The 18,699-nt window shown below is 46.8% G+C and overlaps 5 protein-coding genes across 5 annotated transcripts; 3 read left to right on the forward strand and 2 right to left on the reverse strand.

The window, feature by feature from the left end:
• Window positions 1–570: 570 nt before the first annotated feature.
• FMAN_01966 (uncharacterized protein) lies at window positions 571–2,883 on the reverse strand (the record flags this gene model as incomplete). Its single annotated transcript, XM_041824934.1, has 1 exon — window positions 571–2,883. One exon carries the CDS (start codon window positions 2,881–2,883, stop codon window positions 571–573), a length of 2,313 nt encoding a protein of 770 aa, XP_041677315.1.
• A 1,289-nt stretch (window positions 2,884–4,172) lies between these two features.
• FMAN_01967 (putative catechol O-methyltransferase) lies at window positions 4,173–5,107 on the forward strand (the record flags this gene model as incomplete). Its single annotated transcript, XM_041824945.1, has 3 exons — window positions 4,173–4,211; window positions 4,263–4,964; window positions 5,078–5,107. The coding sequence occupies 3 exons, from the start codon at window positions 4,173–4,175 to the stop codon at window positions 5,105–5,107; spliced, it is 771 nt and encodes a 256-aa protein (XP_041677316.1).
• Window positions 5,108–6,698: 1,591 nt separating this feature from the next.
• Window positions 6,699–9,837, forward strand: FMAN_01968 (uncharacterized protein; the record flags this gene model as incomplete). The annotated part of the gene is made up of 3 exons (XM_041824956.1): window positions 6,699–6,802; window positions 6,891–9,253; window positions 9,311–9,837. 3 exons carry the CDS (start codon window positions 6,699–6,701, stop codon window positions 9,835–9,837), a joined length of 2,994 nt encoding a protein of 997 aa, XP_041677317.1.
• Window positions 9,838–10,691: 854 nt separating this feature from the next.
• FMAN_01969 (uncharacterized protein) lies at window positions 10,692–12,443 on the reverse strand (the record flags this gene model as incomplete). The annotated part of the gene is made up of 2 exons (XM_041824967.1): window positions 10,692–12,220; window positions 12,296–12,443. The coding sequence occupies 2 exons, from the start codon at window positions 12,441–12,443 to the stop codon at window positions 10,692–10,694; spliced, it is 1,677 nt and encodes a 558-aa protein (XP_041677318.1).
• A 3,391-nt stretch (window positions 12,444–15,834) lies between these two features.
• FMAN_01970 (CHS-3 chitin synthase 3) lies at window positions 15,835–18,505 on the forward strand (the record flags this gene model as incomplete). Its single annotated transcript, XM_041824978.1, has 5 exons — window positions 15,835–15,901; window positions 15,949–16,116; window positions 16,178–16,536; window positions 16,589–17,031; window positions 17,089–18,505. 5 exons carry the CDS (start codon window positions 15,835–15,837, stop codon window positions 18,503–18,505), a joined length of 2,454 nt encoding a protein of 817 aa, XP_041677319.1.
• Between the last annotated feature and the right edge of the window lie 194 nt (window positions 18,506–18,699).

Consider the following 18,699-nt stretch of genomic DNA (forward strand, 5'->3'; position numbering starts at 1 on the left):
TGATGTTGCCATGCTTGGAGCAGATCGTCAGCGGATCTTTCTTCGGCTTCTTTGACCATGCCAAGCTCTGAACAGATACACTAGGTTTCCATGCGCTAAGAGCATTTAGACGCGCACCTAGGGCCTTCAGGCTGGAGCCATTGTGACAATGTCAGAGACTAAAAGAGATTATTTCGGGAGCATTGACAGCATTTCAATAGATGGATTGATGGTGTTTTTCTTGCTACATCCTCGTAGGCGCCCAAATAGTGTCCAGAGAGAAAAGAAGCCAAGCAGGGATGCGTGGACTGATTGTGACACGCACAGCAGAGGGTCACATAAGAGAGGGTTAAAAGAGCCTTTATTTCAATCCTAGGATGGGGGAAGAAGAGCTACTTATACCTAAGTAGAGCACCTGATCCCTGTTGGGGAAGCTAGACCAATCAGGGCTACCCCAGCTTTTGATACTGATGTTTAGCTTCTGGACGGTTGGGTCTCCACCAATCATACTCTGCCACGATGCTTATGTCAGGATCGAGAATCATTCTTTATTTCGACGCGATGGCGTTTGATCCTACAGACATAATATACTTAACTATCTTTCGTTTGTACCAAACGCCAAAGATACCTAATGATCTCATCTTTATCTAACATCTGCACATCAATATCTTCCACATCTACAAGCTCCTTTCCGCCATCTACGGCATCAAACCACGTATTCGCAATCATGCACAGCTCGTGTACGTACTGATGATCCAGTAACCGATGAAACATGTCCAAGTCCTCCCTGTTCTTCTCCTTTGCCAAGTCTAAATAAAAAGACTGGCTCACGTCGAAAGGACTGTCCCGGCAGGGCAAGAAAGCCAATAGTCCAGCGCCGTCGGTCAATCTGCCACAGACCATCTTCCATTTATCTCCGATCTGGGCTCGCTTCTGGATCGTGCTTTTTGTGCAACCACTGATTTCTGCGACCATGTCGAGAACGTCTTTTCTGATGTGTTGACGCTCACCTCTCAATAGGGCATAGCGGGTTGCAAACTGGAACAGGTTGTGTCGAGTCAGAATGGTGTAGTAGTTGCCCTTGTTTTCGTCTCCAGATATGAGTTTGACCCTCTCAGCTACTGACTTGATGATTTGCTGTTCTGTGTTGATACCATCTTGGAGAGAAACGATCGGCGTGCGCCTGAAGTCTTCTGGTTTCTGTTTTGAGACCTTGATGGCAGTGATGAACTGCTCAATGGCGTGCTTGCTCAAGACGGCCATCGCGAGACGATTCACTCGAGTACCTGGGTTTGTGTTATTGGAGAGTTCTGGTATCAGGACGAACTCGCCATCACGCTCTAGTTCTTTCATGGCGCGTCGCATGACATCGTTCGCTACCCCGTCCTCTTGGGCAGCGCCTCGGTCATCTGCCGTTCCATTCACTACCGTCTCTAGTCTCCTAGACACCATCCTGTCAACAGTTCCACGGTCATCTGTCACCCTATCCTCCGCCTTGTGTCGTCTGGTAAACTGTCTGGTCTGCCTGGCCGAAACAGCAGGCTCCCATGTTTGTATTTTCTTCCTCCTCCTTGCACTCCCGTGACCAATCATCAACTTCCTCTTCTGTGATCCATCCGGCCGAAAAGTATCATCTACCCAGTCAACATAAAATTCCTCCAGTCCATACAAACCACCAATGCCGCACAAAGAACAAACCTTGAGCCGCTCCTGCTCACTCTTGACCCTCGGCTGTACACCGGGCGGTAGGAAATTGGTTGCAATGGCTAGGGTTGGCGTAATGTTGAAGACTTGATGGTACTGATACTCCTGAGTGACCACCAGCTCACCCGGACCTTGGGTTATAATATCGTAGCCAATCCCAGCCTTCTGTAACTCCTCTGGGCTGAAGAAGATGTTCAAGTGTCGAACAAATTGATCACAACGGCATGTCTTGTTATGCATGGAGACCCAATTCTCAAACTTCTCTGTCTCATCTTTTCGAATCATGACCCATTTCTTGAGGCCAAAGAGAACTACGTTACAGGAGAGGAAACGGTCATCTTCCTTGTGCATCGCTGTAGCGGACCCCGCATCGCCAAAATGTGTGTATGTCTGGTTCGCGTGTGTGAGCACGTTTGCCATGCCTGCTAGTAACGGGCCGGAATGTAAAGGGGTATTCTTGTAGATGGGGTGGTCACAGTCTATGATGCCGGCGAAGTGACACACGGTTCTGGTCTTGCGAGAGGCCACTGCTTCATCTAGGGGGGTGTAGGGAAGCGAGCTGTCGAAATTGACGACGGGGAGCTCCGCAGCGTCACCTGAGGGAGGTTTGCTCTTAGTAACTTTCATGCCGCCCTCTGCTCGTGGTGTGATGAGATTGTACCGCACATCTGGGTGTTTCTCACGTTCCATGGCCTGGCGTATGCATTCTTTCCCAGTTTCCTCGCCGATAAAACTCAGTTTTGCTGGGTTCTTGAACTCAGGGCTCTGTAACAGCCTGTGGAGAGTCTCGGGCATCTTCTCGCCCATGTCGTCTCGAGTAAGAACAAAACGTCCCTCTGACAGTTTGAGTGCTGAAACAGATTTGTTTTCCTCTAGCCTGAAGGTTTGAGATGATTTAGAGACCTCCACTTGATCTTGCTCCGGATCCTCGGTCGACGATGTAGTTTGAAGATTGGCTATGGGTAGCGGCATGGGAATGGTTATGGGGTCGCATACTGCATCAATGACACTGCGGTCGTGAGAGTGTTTGAATATATGCTGGATGTATTTTGCAACCTGCGCGAAAGTTTCGGATACTTCTAAGCGTTCCTGCGGGGTTGCCTTTGACGTTGCCAGGGTTAGCAACGCGTCGAGAGTTATGCTTAAGTTTTTGGCAGCGATGCAGTTTGGTTCGCAGTTAGGAGCTTCAATAACATGCATGATTGTAACCTACTATTTGCAAAAAGCTGGGGTATGATGAGAAACCAGACCGAGGAAACTACGCATATGTAACAACCTGCATCGACACTATCACGCTGTCCCGCTGGTCGTCGCCTTTGAAAATGCCACATCAAAGTATTCCCGCCGAATAATAACAGAGTTGTTGACTAAGCTGCTTCTCTTCAATTCCTAGTGTGATTTCGACTGACCATGCCCTTACAGAGTTCGATACAAATACGTGCGGGCGGGAACGGGAATGTAGATCCCAGGCGGCTAGTGTGCGGGCCGGCGCTAGTACGTTGATGCTTGAAGGCGTTGAAATCTCTCATCCGTGCATTCAATACCCTTTGCGACGTGCTTACAAAGCTGAACATTTGTACATAATGATTCTTTAGTCAGTCTTTTGGACGTCAGATCAAGCAAGGTATATAAAACGCGGTAGGCCCATCCCTACCTATACCGAACATGGCAAGACCTTTTCTTGTGGAATTGTTTTTCGTGGGGTAGCCTACGCACAACCCCACGCATGGAAGTATGTAACCAGGTTGCAATGAATGACCGACCAAAGAGAATATTTTACCACAACATCACGTGCGTTTCCCCTAGGCGCTTATGGAGAGTTAATTTGTTGAAGTGATCGCTTGTATGTATATACGGTATCCTCGCTCTTCAGGTATACTGAAGTCTTGATCAACTACCCCCCAAACGGCACGGCACGGCAGAGCACGGCACGGCACAGCACGTCCCGTGTCTCATGCTCCTTTCACACAAGCTACCAGGCAAAGAACCGGGTCTAATGCTCCGAATACTGAGACTTTGACTTTTGATAAGCACTTAGTCGTATACTGCAACCTGTGCATCCCCCAAAACCCCACAGCACCCCACCGCAACCCACGGCAGCACATCTGTATGTGAATGGTCACTTGGGAGAGGCAACCATCAGTGGGAATCGCCATTTCACGCATTCCTTGACTAAAGTGGTCGTTAGGGCGGATCATGTTCAGCGTCCACCATACATCAACACGCTCCGACCACAATGCGACCTGTCCTAGTTAGATGGAGGCCAGAATCTGTGACCGTAAACCATTTACCATGTACCGTTTGTAGCAAACACACCGCCTTTCCTCCTTTATTAACGTGTTGGGGGACGGCTGTGAAGTCAGGCAATCTCGGCAGATACAAGAACTCGACTTGAGCATCTACACTTCCATCTGTCTTATCACATTTATTCTTGGCAGCTGTCCTGGCCATCTTTACCATCATCAACACCTGATCTTGAAACCATAGTCATGATTAGCAAACTGTACAAGCCTGAAGAGGAAGTCTGCGTAAGTATCCCTACTAGGCTTAACTACATTTTCTTATGAAAGACAACGCAGTATGGCGACGGTCGCGAACAGCAGCTTTTAGACTTTGTCAAAAGCCATCCTCGCTTCAATCTGATGGAGAATAATCCAAGCGAGGTGCTATCTGCTATAGACGAGTTTGGTCACCAGGAGAACTTCCTCATGAACGTAGGAAAGAACAAAGGTGCCATAGTCTCTAATATCATCGCGGAGAAGTCCCCAGCGCTCATGGTGGAGCTGGGGGGCTATATCGGCTACTCTGCCATACTCTTTGGTGATGCACTGAGGAAGGCAGGCGGCCAGAAGTACATAAGCCTCGAGATTAATGAGACGTTTGCTTCTGTGGCATCCTCTTTAATTTCGATCGCTGGCTTGAATGACATTGTTGAGGTCAGGGTTGGCCCATGCGTCGCTTCGTTGCAGAGGATTCGACAAGAAAATGTGAATCTCCAGATCGACTTGCTTTTCCTTGATCATCAGAAATCGGCGTATGTTACCGACCTGATGCTCTGTGAAGAGCTTTCCCTGATTCGTTCCGGTTCTATAGTTGTGGCCGACAATGTCATATCTCCAGGAGCGCCATTCTACCTTGATTATATCCGAGGTTCCCGGCAAGAGAAGGAACGGCTACGTGGTCAGTTGGCCAAGGAAGATGAGCGATTGTTACGCCTTGGGAACTGCAGTCTAAAGTACACCTCTAGACTTCATAAAGGCTTTGAGCCGACTGGAGAACCTGTGAGTGGGCTGTTCGCTCTGTTCTTATTTTCCATCTTATCACCGTCAGCCCTACTCATCTATCGTTCTTAAGACGTCCCAGATTTGCTATACTAATATCTTTATGCTCCCAGGATGGTGTTGAAGAGTCAGTCTGCGCTTAGGCTCTAGACAGCTTATCGAAGTTTCCTCCTTACCCTAGGTAAATGAGGAAAATGATGTAACGCAGCTCTAGGGATGACCTAGGTAGCATACAGTCAAATCATTTGATCTCTCTGTCTAAATACTCTTTGATTATCATCAATTTAATTTGCAAACTTCTGTTCTATCTGAAAACTCAATCATTTCGTTTCTCTTTACATTTCTTCACAAGCATATATTGAATGAGGATAATAGAAGTTGGAGGCACGATGAAAGCGAATTCACGTTAAGGGTCGTTGCTGGAGGACGCTTATGATCTTCCTGTCATTCAATACGGTTTTCTTTTCCAGAAGAATGATGAGAGCAACCATTATATATAGCTAAATGGTTGGCTATTGTGCCTGTGAGTTCTTTGCTTCTTCTTGAAGGGAAAAATATAGTTTTCTTTCTGCAAAAAGCCCCTCAAACGTCCAAATTGAAACTACAAGCCTACTATATTATTTCAGCTGCCGAAAAACAACGAGGGAGTAAAGGAAAGAAAAACGTGGACCAAGAGCTGGTTCGCACGTAGAGCACTACAAAATGCCCTAGTTACGTTCAAAATTGATTTCGTTTATCTTGCTTGCTAATTCACCAACCCCTTTCCTGAACTTACGCATACCTGAGAGATGACTTCACCAATGTAATTGATCAGCTTTCCTGCCTCAGCCACATAGTCATCAAAATCCGGTTCTGTGTGTTTTGTCTCGTAGATCTGGGCGTGGCAGACTCTAATTCGACGCTCGTGACCAACTTTTCGTCTGGTGGTATGGCCTGCGGTACGATGATGAGAGTTTGTTTCAAACGTGTCTTGGATGGGGGGTACAGTTGGTGACTCCTAGAATAGATGGCACAACAAAGCTGACGCGTTTATCTCAAGGTTGATTTTAAGACAGTCACTATGACATGGTCAGGAGTGGGCCAGTGCTACATTGGCTTGCGAGACATCCAGGCCAGAGAGACAGAATTGCGCCATCTGGATTAAGCGAGATAGATCGTGATCCTCTTCACCGCAAAGTACCGGCCCGGTGTAAGACTAGATCATGATACTTCATTCAAGCATCCTGAGAACCTAGCTGGAATATCATATCCACCGGCTTGAACAAGCAAGGCATGCAGTACGAGTCACTTTCTTTCCATTCTCATGACTGGCGTAGCGAGGATGCCTGGCTCGCTCTGCATATCCTGATGCGCTTTGAATCAGCAGATGCATGGAGGATGTGTAAAACCAAGATAATCCCTATTATCTTCCGATCGGTATAACGTTAGCACCTGATCTATGACTCGATTCAACTGATATCCATCGTGTGACGCACATCACTACCCAATGCACAATGTTTGGCTCGCGATAATTTAAGCACAAAACCTTTCACATAATCCTTCCCCTGTAACTCACGCTTCATTCTTGAGTAATCATGCGTCATCTTTCAGACGTAGTCGAAGCGTTAGCTCACCAAACAGCAGATAGGTGCTGGGTGAGGATAATGCAAACCTCTGAAGAACACCAAGGATTTTGCGATGTTACCTGGTCGAGTCTACAAAGAGCCGTTATAAGTTTCTCTACTTTCATGAAAAATGAGACTACAGATGCCAATGGTCGCTCGACCTTGGGTTATCTCGCCACCAGCGATGTCCGTTGCGCTGCTGCCATTATTGCTGCGATCAGAACAGGCACTCGGGTCAGTGTCACATACCTTGACAATGAAAGGGAACCATAGTATAGTTAGCTGACTCTGGTGAAAAATAGCTCTTGATTCTATCGTCTAGAAACTCGGCCGATGTCAACCAAGGGCTACTTGATACAACTACATGCAGGCATCTATTGTACGGCTCAGGATATGAGCAACAAGCCAGCGAGCTTTCAGGGCAGCTACCGGGGCTTCAATGTCACAAATTGAAAGACTACCAAGACTACTTTGAGACTGTTGGCCATGATATGCAGGATGATTCGTCACATGAGTTTGAGAGTGATGAAACAGCCCTGATTCTTCATTCAAGTGGTACAACTGGTCGGCCCAAACCTATTGAAATCACATACGGCGCACTGGCTCAGATGGACGGGACTGAAGAAATGCCTAGTCCGGATGGTCGAGAGAACAAATACAGCGACATGTTCTCGAATGACACATTAGTCACGACTCTTCCCTTCTCCCATGTGATGGGGCTCACGACGCTTGCCCGTTCTATCTACTCCCAAGGACCACTGGTCCTTTTACCACAAGGAAAGCCCCCTACAGCTCACGACATGATGACGGCAATCCGCCAGTCCGGAGCATTATTAGCAATCTTCGTACCATCTATGCTTCAGGAAGTCTGCGACATGTCTGGGGGGCTGGATACTCTCTCGTCCTTGAAAGGCGTTTGGTACGGTGGTGGACCACTCAATCACGCCTGCGGAGACAAAGTCTCCCAAGTTACCAAGCTCCTCTGTGGCTACGGATCTACCGAGATGATGACGGTGTTTACGCTCACTCCGCTTCATGATGAGGACTGGGAGTACCTTGAGTGGCACCCCGAGGCAGGAGTAGTCATGGAAGAGGTGACAGAAACGGTCTTCGAAATGGTCATAGAAAGGAAATCAGACTGGAGATGGCAGCCTGTGTTCTACAATTATCCAAATTTGTCCAACTGGCGATCGAAGGACCTATTCGAGAGGCATCCATCAAACGGGGAATTATGGCGCTATGTTGGCAGAGCTGATGACCTGATTGTACTCAGCAACGGGGAAAAGATAAATCCAGAGAGGATCGAAACAGGCATCAAGCAGCATTCCATCGTCACAGACGCCTTCGTCTTCGGTTCTGGCAGGTTCAACCTGGGAATCCTTCTCGAGCTCAGTGAAAGCCAGACTAAACCAGAGAGCATCCAAGAACGCATCGATGAAGTTTGGCCGACTCTGAGCGAGGTCAACGACGGCATGCCGGGTCATGCCAAGGTCTTAAGATCCATGATACTTCTTTCTCTCCCTGACAAACCGTTCGCACGAAGTCCGAAAGGCTCAGTCAATCGCCAAGCCACCTTAGAGCTTTATAAGAGCGAGATTGAGGACTTATACGAGGGCAAAGAAAACCTCCCTGATCGCAAAATCTCTCCACCAGATACGAAGGTTTCATCTCGACGCTTGACAAATGAGATCGTTCAATCAGTTAAAACGGTTCTGAGCCACCAAGAAGACCCTTCTATTGATCAGGATCTGTTCGAACTTGGCTTGGATTCATTAATGGCCTTGGAGCTGGCCGACAAGATTCAGGAATCGTTTGCTAAGATTGGCAGTACATCTCACGAATGTACTGCCGAAAGCCTTTACAGATTCCCCACTATCAGGAAACTTGTTGATAACCTATCACAACCCGCACCATCCGATGATACCTCCTCTCATCAGGAAAGTGGTATGAAGGCTTCGAGGGAGGAGAATATGTCTCGCTTAATACACAAGTACACAGCAGTGCTTGGACTAAGCCGTGCAGCACCTTCTGAAAACAAGTTGACAGTTGTCTTGACGGGTTCAACTGGACATCTTGGGTCCTACATTCTCTCCTCATTGCTCGACAGAAAGGACATTGGCACTATTTACTGTCTTAACCGATCAGCAGACGCCGAGACTAAACAGAAGAAACGCTTCCAGAGCATGGGTGTCGAATTTCATGATTCATTCAATGATACCATTGAATTTATTCACTGTGATTTCAATCATAATGATCTTGGCATCTCTGGCGACAAGTTTGACGAAATTCGGACAAGCATGACGCAATTTATTCATTGTGCGTGGCCAGTCGATTTCAACAAGTCACTCGAAACTTTTGAGAAAACTGCAATCAAGGGAATGGCAAATTGCATATCATTTGTTTCCGAGGCTGAGAAAAAGCCCGCATTTATATTCATCTCTTCGATTGCTAGTGTTGGTAACTGGAGCGTGATTCATGCCGGCCAAAACCAAGATCCATGTGTTGTGCCCGAATTGTGCATCACAGACAATAGCGCCCCCCTGCACCAAGGTTATGGAGAGTCTAAGCACGTCGCAAGCTGTATCTTGGCCAACGCTGTGGAGAAGCTAGGTATACGAGCCGCCATCGTACGTGTTGGTCAGCTCTGTGGGCCACGCAGCATAGAAGGGAGGTGGAACGATTCTGGTAGGGCTTCACCTATGTACTCGCTTGAATTAATTGCTAACACATTTTTGCCTGCAGAATGGGTTCCTGCCTTGATAAAATCTTCAATTACGCTGGGAAAGCTTCCTCGTTCGTTGGGGAACCACTCCGTTGACTGGGTACCTATCGATACGGCTGCTTCCACTATTGTGGATATATTAATGTCATTGAACTATTCGCGTGCCTCGAATGCTACTAGCAGAGAAGGCGTGTCATTGTCATGCTACAACTTGGTAAACCCTCACATCGCTGACTGGGGTGATCTTATCCCTGCTGTCCAAGAGTACTACAAAAGCTTTGGCAATACCAATACTAATTTGGAAATTGTCGATCTTGGAGACTGGATTCAAGATTTGGAAAACAAAGGTGGCGCCTCTAGTCAGGTACACTCGTTACCCGCGATCAAGTTACTGCAGCTTTTCAAAGACCTCGATAAGCATACAGAAGCTTCCCTTCGGTTCTCTCTAGAAAACACATCTCGGTCTTCTGCAGTATTCAAGAAGTTGGGGCAAATCAGCAAGCAGGATATGGTAAAATGGCTCGCGGCTTGGAAGTTCATGGATTGAGGAGCATGCAGTACAAGAAACATTCATTACGATCTGAAATTCTAGCTATCATTTCCATGCAATTGTATCAAGAAACGTTTCAAATACCTGGGCACTATGGTTAGTCTGTGGAATAGTTGTTCTTTTACACTCGAATTGGCTTAATGGTGAGTCCTAATGGCCTGGCCAACTGGTGTGTTTTCATTGCTATTCCGGTTTTATCTATGAGGTCATGTTACTATCGCTTCGACCATTCGAATTTCTTGAATGAATCTCAAAACATCCTTTCCACCTAAGCTAGCTGATAAATAGTGGCAGAACCTTCGATCCGGTTCGATTGTTTTAGTCATTGGACGCTCCGGCGCGGCACAGCATGGCATTGATATGAAAACTGCATGTGATAACAAGACGAGGGACTGACACCCCATGACGCCACCGAATGCGCCATCGTACCGCAGTGGAGATTGATGGCCGTCGTGGTTTTGGCCGCTACATAAACTGTTCTTCATTCGCTTATTTTGCAAATATCAATTTTGGCACAGCCAAGCATAATACGTATTGAGTGGTTATGTGAGCTGATCTTATTATCACTAGAGTTGTTCGCAGGTTATATTAACACGACTACCATCACAAACATACGGTATCTAAACTTGATTGTGGTGTGCACAACAACGCTTTTGCTTCCTCTTCTCGGACACGAAACTGAGAAGACGAATGAAATTGGAACTACTGAAATATTTGCGTGAGATCACAAACCCCGAAGCCGAACCTGACGTAATGATGCCCAGGGTGAGCATGAGAGCATTCAGGTTGAGAATGGCATTCAGATTCGTTTCGTTCCAATGGGGCTTAGCCTTGTCGATGAAAATAAAAAGCTATTCCTCCGCGTATATAATAAGGAGTGACAGTAACAGTGTAAACAGACTCGATACCACCGAGAGCAAAAATATGAAAGCCACCGAGCGTATTTCGCAATCATGTATGCGTGGGATCCAAGAGTCCGGCATTTGTGGATTTGTAGGCTGATTAGCGAGTAGGCTTTGTATAAGCTCGTGAATAGGTGTTGGTAGAACGCCTGGATATTCTGCCGCTGTTAACCGTATCAAAAGACTTCGGAGTCTGTGTTCTCTGATCATATTGAGGACAAACCCAGCTGCTGGTAAGCTAAAAGCTCCTCCAAGACATCTGGAAGTGTACATCAGCGAGGTTGTCGGCGCTTGTATATCTACCGGAATAGCTCCTAACAGCTTGACCAGGCTTATAGTTGTGACGCCACCGAATCCAAACCCCCATATGAAAGTGAACAAAAGCTGATGAAACCTGACGAAACCTGGATGAGTAGAAAGAGATATTCCAAAAGGTCCCATGCACATAATTACCGATGAACCCAGTAATAGATGCGAACTTTTGTGTCGGGATAGGAGCGCTCCTGTAAGTAGGGATCCTACTGCAGCGCCTATAGTCAGAGGGCTTAAGCACCAGCCCACAACTTCCAAAGTGACATCCTCCTGAAGAGACATGAGTATCGGTAAGTAAAATTCGCCAATGAAATAACTGAATAGTGATAAAAAGTTCATCAAACAGATGTAACCAATGGTTGGGGGATTAGTAAGTAGCTTGAGGGGTAGTAAGGGCCTGTCAGCCACAAAGATACTGTGATAAATAAAACCTGAAAGGCTGATGCAGGATATAGTAAACCCAAATGCATTTGCCATGAAATTCAGATTTGAGTTACCAAAGTCAAGTTGCTGAGCGGATGCCAATAACAATCCCAACCCTATGCATAGGAGTGTTGCTCCTACTATGTCCAAGCTCCCCTGGCCCAAACTTGTCCTTGGAAGAAGTGGACAGTCCTCGCTATCGGTTCTTAGTAAGCTCTCATTGTCGGGACTTCTGCGCCCGCCCTGGTCATGGTCATTCGGCTCTGGTATAAGTACCGCTCCGATCATGAGAAGAAAGGCAGGGGCGATAAGAGTCAGAAACGATCCTCTCCAGGACCAGTAATAGGCCGTAAGCCCACCAAATATGCCCCCAAGTGAATATCCAGATGCAAATGTGATGTTGTTGATACCTTGCCAGAGTCCCCTCCTCTCTTTTGGGGTTATATCTGTTAAAATGATAGTAGGCATAATAGTGCAGGCGCCCCCTCCGGCCCCAGATAGAAATCGGCCAGCCACGAGCACTTTAAATGATCTTGCAGTGCCACAGATAATATTCCCCAATAAAAGAGTTATACATCCAATCAATAAGCAGGTCCTGCGTGTATATATATCAGAGAACTGGCCACATAGAGGCTGGACCAAGGCAGTTGCGATAAGATAACTGGCACCTAGCCACGCGATGACAGAGGAAGCTCCCAGGTCGTCCATGATTACACGCGTGAGAGTCGCCACGATAGTTCCATCTATAGATAAAATCACAAGATTAATTAGAAACATGGATCTAGCTTACACAAGTTAAAAGATTAGGGTCCACTAACCAAATGCCCCAACTAGGTTTGCTAGAAGGAGAATGCTCAGAATGAGAACAAACCGAGATCTACTCAATCGAAAAGCCTGATATGCAGGCGCAGTAGGAGCAGCATTATGTGCATTGGCTCTGCCACAACATGACTCAGAGTCGGGCATAATGCGTCTGCGTCGGGGTGAATCAGGGCTTCTGGGAGTAAAGTGATAATGACTGATCAAGAGTGTTGTCAAGTTGTTGACTGTTTCGCCAAGGTTCTACCAGATAGAGAGATGCAAGAACAATTTATTAGTTAGCTTGCAAAGCCACTATGTAAAGATATTACGAAAAGGATATGTTTATATACGTGCGTGAGTGGCATACGTTGATGGGAAGAGGGACTCCGTGCGGTTAGAATGAGAGCGGTGAGGAATTGCAGCCGTCTGGATTGTCTCATTCTAGGCTGAGATAAGGACCTTGATCGGCGTGTATGAAACATCTCAATTGTATGAGCGGTGAGAATCTGTTCCTTTTGCAGTGGTTTTGTAATTTACGGCATGTCAGTAATGGTCATCGTGGCGCAGAAGCGTCAAGTTACCGTAGGCACGACTGCTTTTGCCAGTTGTGCAACTCAAAGAGGAACAAAGAGGCAGCGGCAGCGAAAATGGCTCACTGGCCCTGAGAAGCATGACCCACCTTTATGATGGAGGCTTCAATCCAAATCCTGTGTATTTTTATTCTTCTCCCTTGCTGATATGCAAGTCTCAGCCGGCTTTATAAGTTACTCATACCGCTATTCAGAACATAGACTTTTTCTTCTAGCTTATCAGCTTTAGTAACCCCCCTGCAGGATTTACAAGATTTAGTTTATTTCAGTGCAGTGAAAGACAAGGCTAGTCTCTTTTCAATGCTAGTCCATTTTACCGGCCTCATTACAAGTCCAAGACAGTCTACAGAAAGGGCAACTTATACTAGGGAACAAGCATCGACATGACTTCTTACTTACTCTTTTCTTTTCTTTCGGAATTGCATTATTAATAAACTTACTTAAACGATTAAACTTTTTCCAAAATTGGTAAACAGCAGGTTTTATGAGAGTACTGTTACTATACACTAGTTACCCGTGATTAGCTGGACCGTAGCATTCTCCGCCGGTTGGTCGTCAAGACTTTTATGCGTAGCCAGACCTAAATATACAGCAAGCAGGCTAAACTAGATAGAGAATAAACGTAAGATCCAGAAGGACGCTATGCGGTAGTTGCGAGGAGGCTCGATACGATAATATGGGTTATACATTCACTCGCTGGGTGGACAAAGATCTGAACCGAGGTAAACAGCGCAGATAATATCGCCATTACCAAAAGTGAAGCTAAGTAATGTCATCAAGAAGGGTGGAGTTCCAGCCTTAGTTATTACAGTACTTTCCGTCGAGTAAGTAAGACCAGGTAGCATGTAGAGGGGATTCAAAGCAACGGTTATTAAGAATCGGCAGGAATCAGGGCATAAGCTAAAACTTATATTTTTGTAACCCTTAGGACTAGACACCACTTTCTAGCGATAAGCATGTATCTCACATAAGTGAAATATTGACATGTATACCCAAAACCCTGAATTATCTTAGTAAAGAATAATTCCCTTGGTGGGACATTGTAGCATCTCAGAATGAAGGCATGGACAGAGGCCCAGTTTGTAGCCAATGTCAATCCCTCGTATAACCATGCGCAAAAACCCTCCTTTGACTACTTTATGGCCTGAAAACTCCACTGAAGACTTATATAACGATTAGGGACTACTCGGGGATAAACGGCGTTGAGACTAACATAGCCCATTCCCACTTGGTTAAAGGCCAGGCACAAGGATGGCTGAGTGGGAAGATCTGATATCCCTCTTTCGTCTCGGCTTCCCTTATGATTTCAAGGCCTCAATAATAGGCACCACATATGCCTGTAGTTTGATACGCGTCTAAAGATTGTAATGGCGATTGAAATTACCTTTTTCGTATGAAAATCGTAGGTGAACCTATTTTGTCCCGTTTCACCTCGATGCCTGTATCTTATTAGCTGTAGACCTTTCAAAGCTGGCCGTTTGATGTGAACTTATGCTTGCACATGGCGCCCAAGATGCTCTACTAATCAAAGAACTTAATTGTATCTAAAGTAATCACATTCATTCATAACCTAATGAATAATGTTTTATTAGCTAGCAGAAGATACAGGTTGGTCTGCAATCAATCTTAGGTGGACTAGCTAGGAAGATACTGTAGTTCCTTCTACAGGATCCTCCATCTTCTCAAGGTCTTCCCTAGATGCAGAGACTTCATCTGGCAGATGAACCTGGGGTCCCGTAGCAGTAAGTAGTGAGTAGTTATGTATGTTGTGAGAGCTTAGGGCGACTATAGGCTTTTTTTTTCTATTGCGACAGTTCAACTGGCTAACATGTTATAATACTACGTTGCATCGACTTTCAACATGCTCCACAAGCGCAAGGATTGCACGCCGATAAGCAGCTGATCCAGTCCGTACCATTGGGCTGCTGCGGTGTCTTCCATCTCACCTCTTCGCCTAGTATATGCTTCAGCCCAGCACATATCTCTGCATCCCTACAATGTGGAGTCACGTCAATAAACTGCGGGAGTCTCGGTGAAGTTGCCTGCTAATACCTGTTTTGTGCTGGTCGCAAGTTACCCTTGCGACTTCAACAATGAAGTTCAGACGGCTTCAAGAAACCTTAATCGTGTAGTCCGTCATACTAAGAGGCCTGGAAAAGTTGTCGCTCTGACGCGTCTAGAGCGAGGCGATAGTTTTCGAGTACGTTGCTCCGCTGGTCAGACCGCAACAAATTACTCGGGTACGTAGACCACTGCTCGCAACTTCGCTTCGGCAGCTGGTACGGGTCCATCTTGAGTATTCCAGCTGACCATTCTTATGGATCGCGTAGTAGTGGATCGGTCGGTTGAATGTGTCTAGCTATTCCCGTAATTGTGGATGAGAACACTTTGAGGTCGGGAAATCCGCCACGGCCATACGTTACCCCGAGAAAACATGAGTACGTAGTATGACAAAACGGCAACTCCGCCTCTATCACAATATTACATGGGTCCAAAGCCAGTCGCGAAGCGATACAGGGTCTATTTTGCTAACGTGGCCCATCAGAGCCACTGAGAGTGCTTTTGTGTCGGTCTGGACCCGTGACCCTGGTGGCCATGGAGAAAGGAAATAGCTAGTCACAGTGAGGTGTAAGCTAGGCCCGCATTATTCTGTCACTCTGGATATGGCGGTAGATCCTCAATGTGATTGGATCGAACGAGTTCACAAGGCAGACTACGAAAACAAGGCAAATATGAGCTTTCAGCCGCACAAGGCTTGCAAATAGCGCGGTCGAGGCGCTGCTGGAATGCAGACCTTGACAAGTTTTTGAAGCGAAAGTCGCATATTTGGAGGAGCACATCCGTTCGAAATAGACGGTAGACTTTCTGAGCTGTCGCTACACATCATCAAGCCCAAGTCCCATCTGAAAGCCTTGTAGAGCCGGCAGGCTAGACTACTTGGCGCTAAAGTGCTCGCTGGAACCGCAATGTCGACGTCGGACCGGACACCTCTATTCCCACAGGTTCCCGCCTACGTCGAAGATCCTAACCATGGTGTGTTCTCTCTTAAACAGTAAACGTTCATTACTGAGCCTAAGCAGGCACGGAGCTGCAAGACGTCGCAAGGCATGACACATTACTGTCTCCCACTGGCAATGCATCCAACTCTCAAGTCCACGTGCCCATTCCTTCAGACCTTGCGGAAGCCGCTGGCCTCAATCTCGATTCAACTGCTGAGGAGAATGTCTATGAGATGGCCCATCTGACCTGTAAGCACTCTAACTCCACAGGTTCTTCGTGGTTCATGTTGTTGATTAACCTGCTTTGTAGATACACCCATATCGACTGATCCCCAGGAGTTCAACGAAAAACACCATCTGCGTCCCAAGCAATTCACGTACCCTCGCCAGACAGAAATTCTAGTCGGCATCACGGTTTACAGTGAGCCGAAGCACCTCCTTCGGCGTACATTGCAGAGTATCGTTCAGAATCTATGGTATTTAAATATCCGCCCCGAGTCAAGGATTTGGGGAAAGGGTTCTTGGACTAAAGTCGTGGTTTGCATTCTCATCGACGGTATCGAGTCCGTTGATCCTGGAGTTCTCGACGTTCTGACGAGTATTGGGCTGTACCAAAATGGACTGTGCAGAAAAACGACCGAGCAGGGAGAGGAAGTCACGGGACACCTTGTAAGTCTTATTTGCCGTGTACGTAGCCGATGGATATCTAATCTTCGCGAAGTTTGAGTTTACATCTCAACTAGCAACGCATCTCGGCTGCGAGACATATACAGACGGTGACGGGAAAACCTCCAATATGAAGTTTCCGGTACAACTAATGCTGCTTATGAAGGCTTCGAACTGCGGCAAGCTTAACTCATACCGATGGCTGTACAATGGATTCGCTGAAGTTTTGAACCCAAATATCACGGTGCACCTCGACGTTGGTACAAAGCTTGGCAAGCGGGCACTCTTCAAGCTGTGGAAGGAATTCGATCTGGAGCCTATGCTTGCAGCAGCTTGTGGCGAGATCTCGTGTTCTATGGGCGGGAACTGGCTGAATATTCTCAATCCTATTGTCGCGGCGCAGAACTTTGAGTACAAGGTTGGATTCCAGCTTGATAGGACCTTCGAATCAGCAACAGGCTTTCTGTCCCTCCTGCCTGGGGCGTGCTCGGCTTATAGGTTTGTGCAACAACATCGGTTGTTGTGAGGCGATGCTGACGTACAATCACTGTATAGATACGTGGGTAGTGCTGGTAAACCCCTTGAAGATATGCTTCTTGGCGACCCAACATGGATCCAAGGCCATAATCGCGATCGCCCATCCCTATCCCCCGTCAACCTTAATCGCCATCTTGCAGACGACAGGGTCATTTGCTTCAGGATCATTAGCAAGCCAAACACGCACTGGCTCTTAAAATATGTTCCAGTCACCGCCACTACTGACATCCCCATGACGACAACAGACTTCATCAACCAAAGGCGGCGATGGCTCAATGGAGCGTTTTTCTCGACTATTTATGTCTTGAAGAGATGTGGACACTTGTGGAGGTCAGATCACTCACGAATGCGCAAGTTGGCCTTTTTCATCCCTCTCCTTCATAGTGTTCTGGCTCTTGTGCTGGCTTGGTTCTCCTTGGCAGCATTTCTCCTCTCGACATTCACCATCAATAGCATCTCGGGCGATCCTCCAAAGGGTGCGCCAACGGGCGGATTCCCATTCGGCAAAGCCACGCCGATCGTTAATGCCGTTATCCAAATTGTTTACCTCGCGACGGTCCTGTTCCAGTTCATACTCGCTCTCGGAAGTCGTCCAAGGAATCACCGAATTAGCTACATCATCTCATTCGCCATTTTCGGACTCATCCAGGCTTACCTGATAATGAATCTGATCTATCTGGTCAAACGTGTCGCTGACTACAAGGCCGATGATACTGGATCTAGTAACTACGCCTATATCGGAGACTTCTATGCCGACATTGGGCAAGGCACCATCATCGTCGCTGCATTCTCCGTTTTCGGCGTCTATATTCTCAGCGCTCTTCTGGCACTTGATCCTTGGCACCTTCTTACGTCTTTTGCACAATTTCTGTTTATATCATCATCTTATGTCAACATTCTCAATATCTACGCTTTCAGCAACACACATGATGTCAGCTGGGGGAGAAAAGGTCGCCATGAAGACACTGAAGCTGGCCAGAGACAAGAAGGTCCAAGACCAGCCACCATTGAGAGACGATTCACCTTCTCTGATCAAGACCCTAATATCCGATCTGCGGAGGCACAGCGGGACGAGACGCCCGAAGCTAGAAATGCCGAGTATCAACAGGCGCTTTCTCGATTGGCCGCTGGAGACGAAACGACAAATCGGGAGAAGAAGCGCCCCCAGGTTCTCGCAGTAGCAGACGCCATGATGGAGTTCCGAACAATTCTACTCGCGTCATACATTTTCTCAAACATTTTTGTTTGTCTTATCGTCTTGAACGACAGTCTGAAGATACTGTGGTGGCTCGGAGATTCATACTGGCACAAAATCTGGTTCTTTCGTATCTGGTTATGGGCGAACTCGATCAGCTTTTTGATCAGGTTCGTAGGTTGTTTGTGGTATCATGTTATGCGGGTATTCAATGGATTCTTTCGCGGCACTTTCATGTGACATGAGGTTCTGAAAAGCAGTGGTCTAGTTTAACAATGAAGTGGTTAATTAACCCTTCCTAGAAATAAAGTAGTTCATTGATCGTGTACTTTAATTATTTCGATATTTCATGGAAATACAGGGTGAAGTTTGACCTAGAGCACACGCCAAAGCATCCACCCCGGCTATACATATCCTTGCTCAGGCCCATACAC

This window comes from Fusarium mangiferae (assembly GCF_900044065.1).
Source record: "Fusarium mangiferae strain MRC7560 genome assembly, contig: FMAN_scaffold001, whole genome shotgun sequence".
NCBI lineage: Eukaryota > Fungi > Ascomycota > Sordariomycetes > Hypocreales > Nectriaceae > Fusarium > Fusarium mangiferae.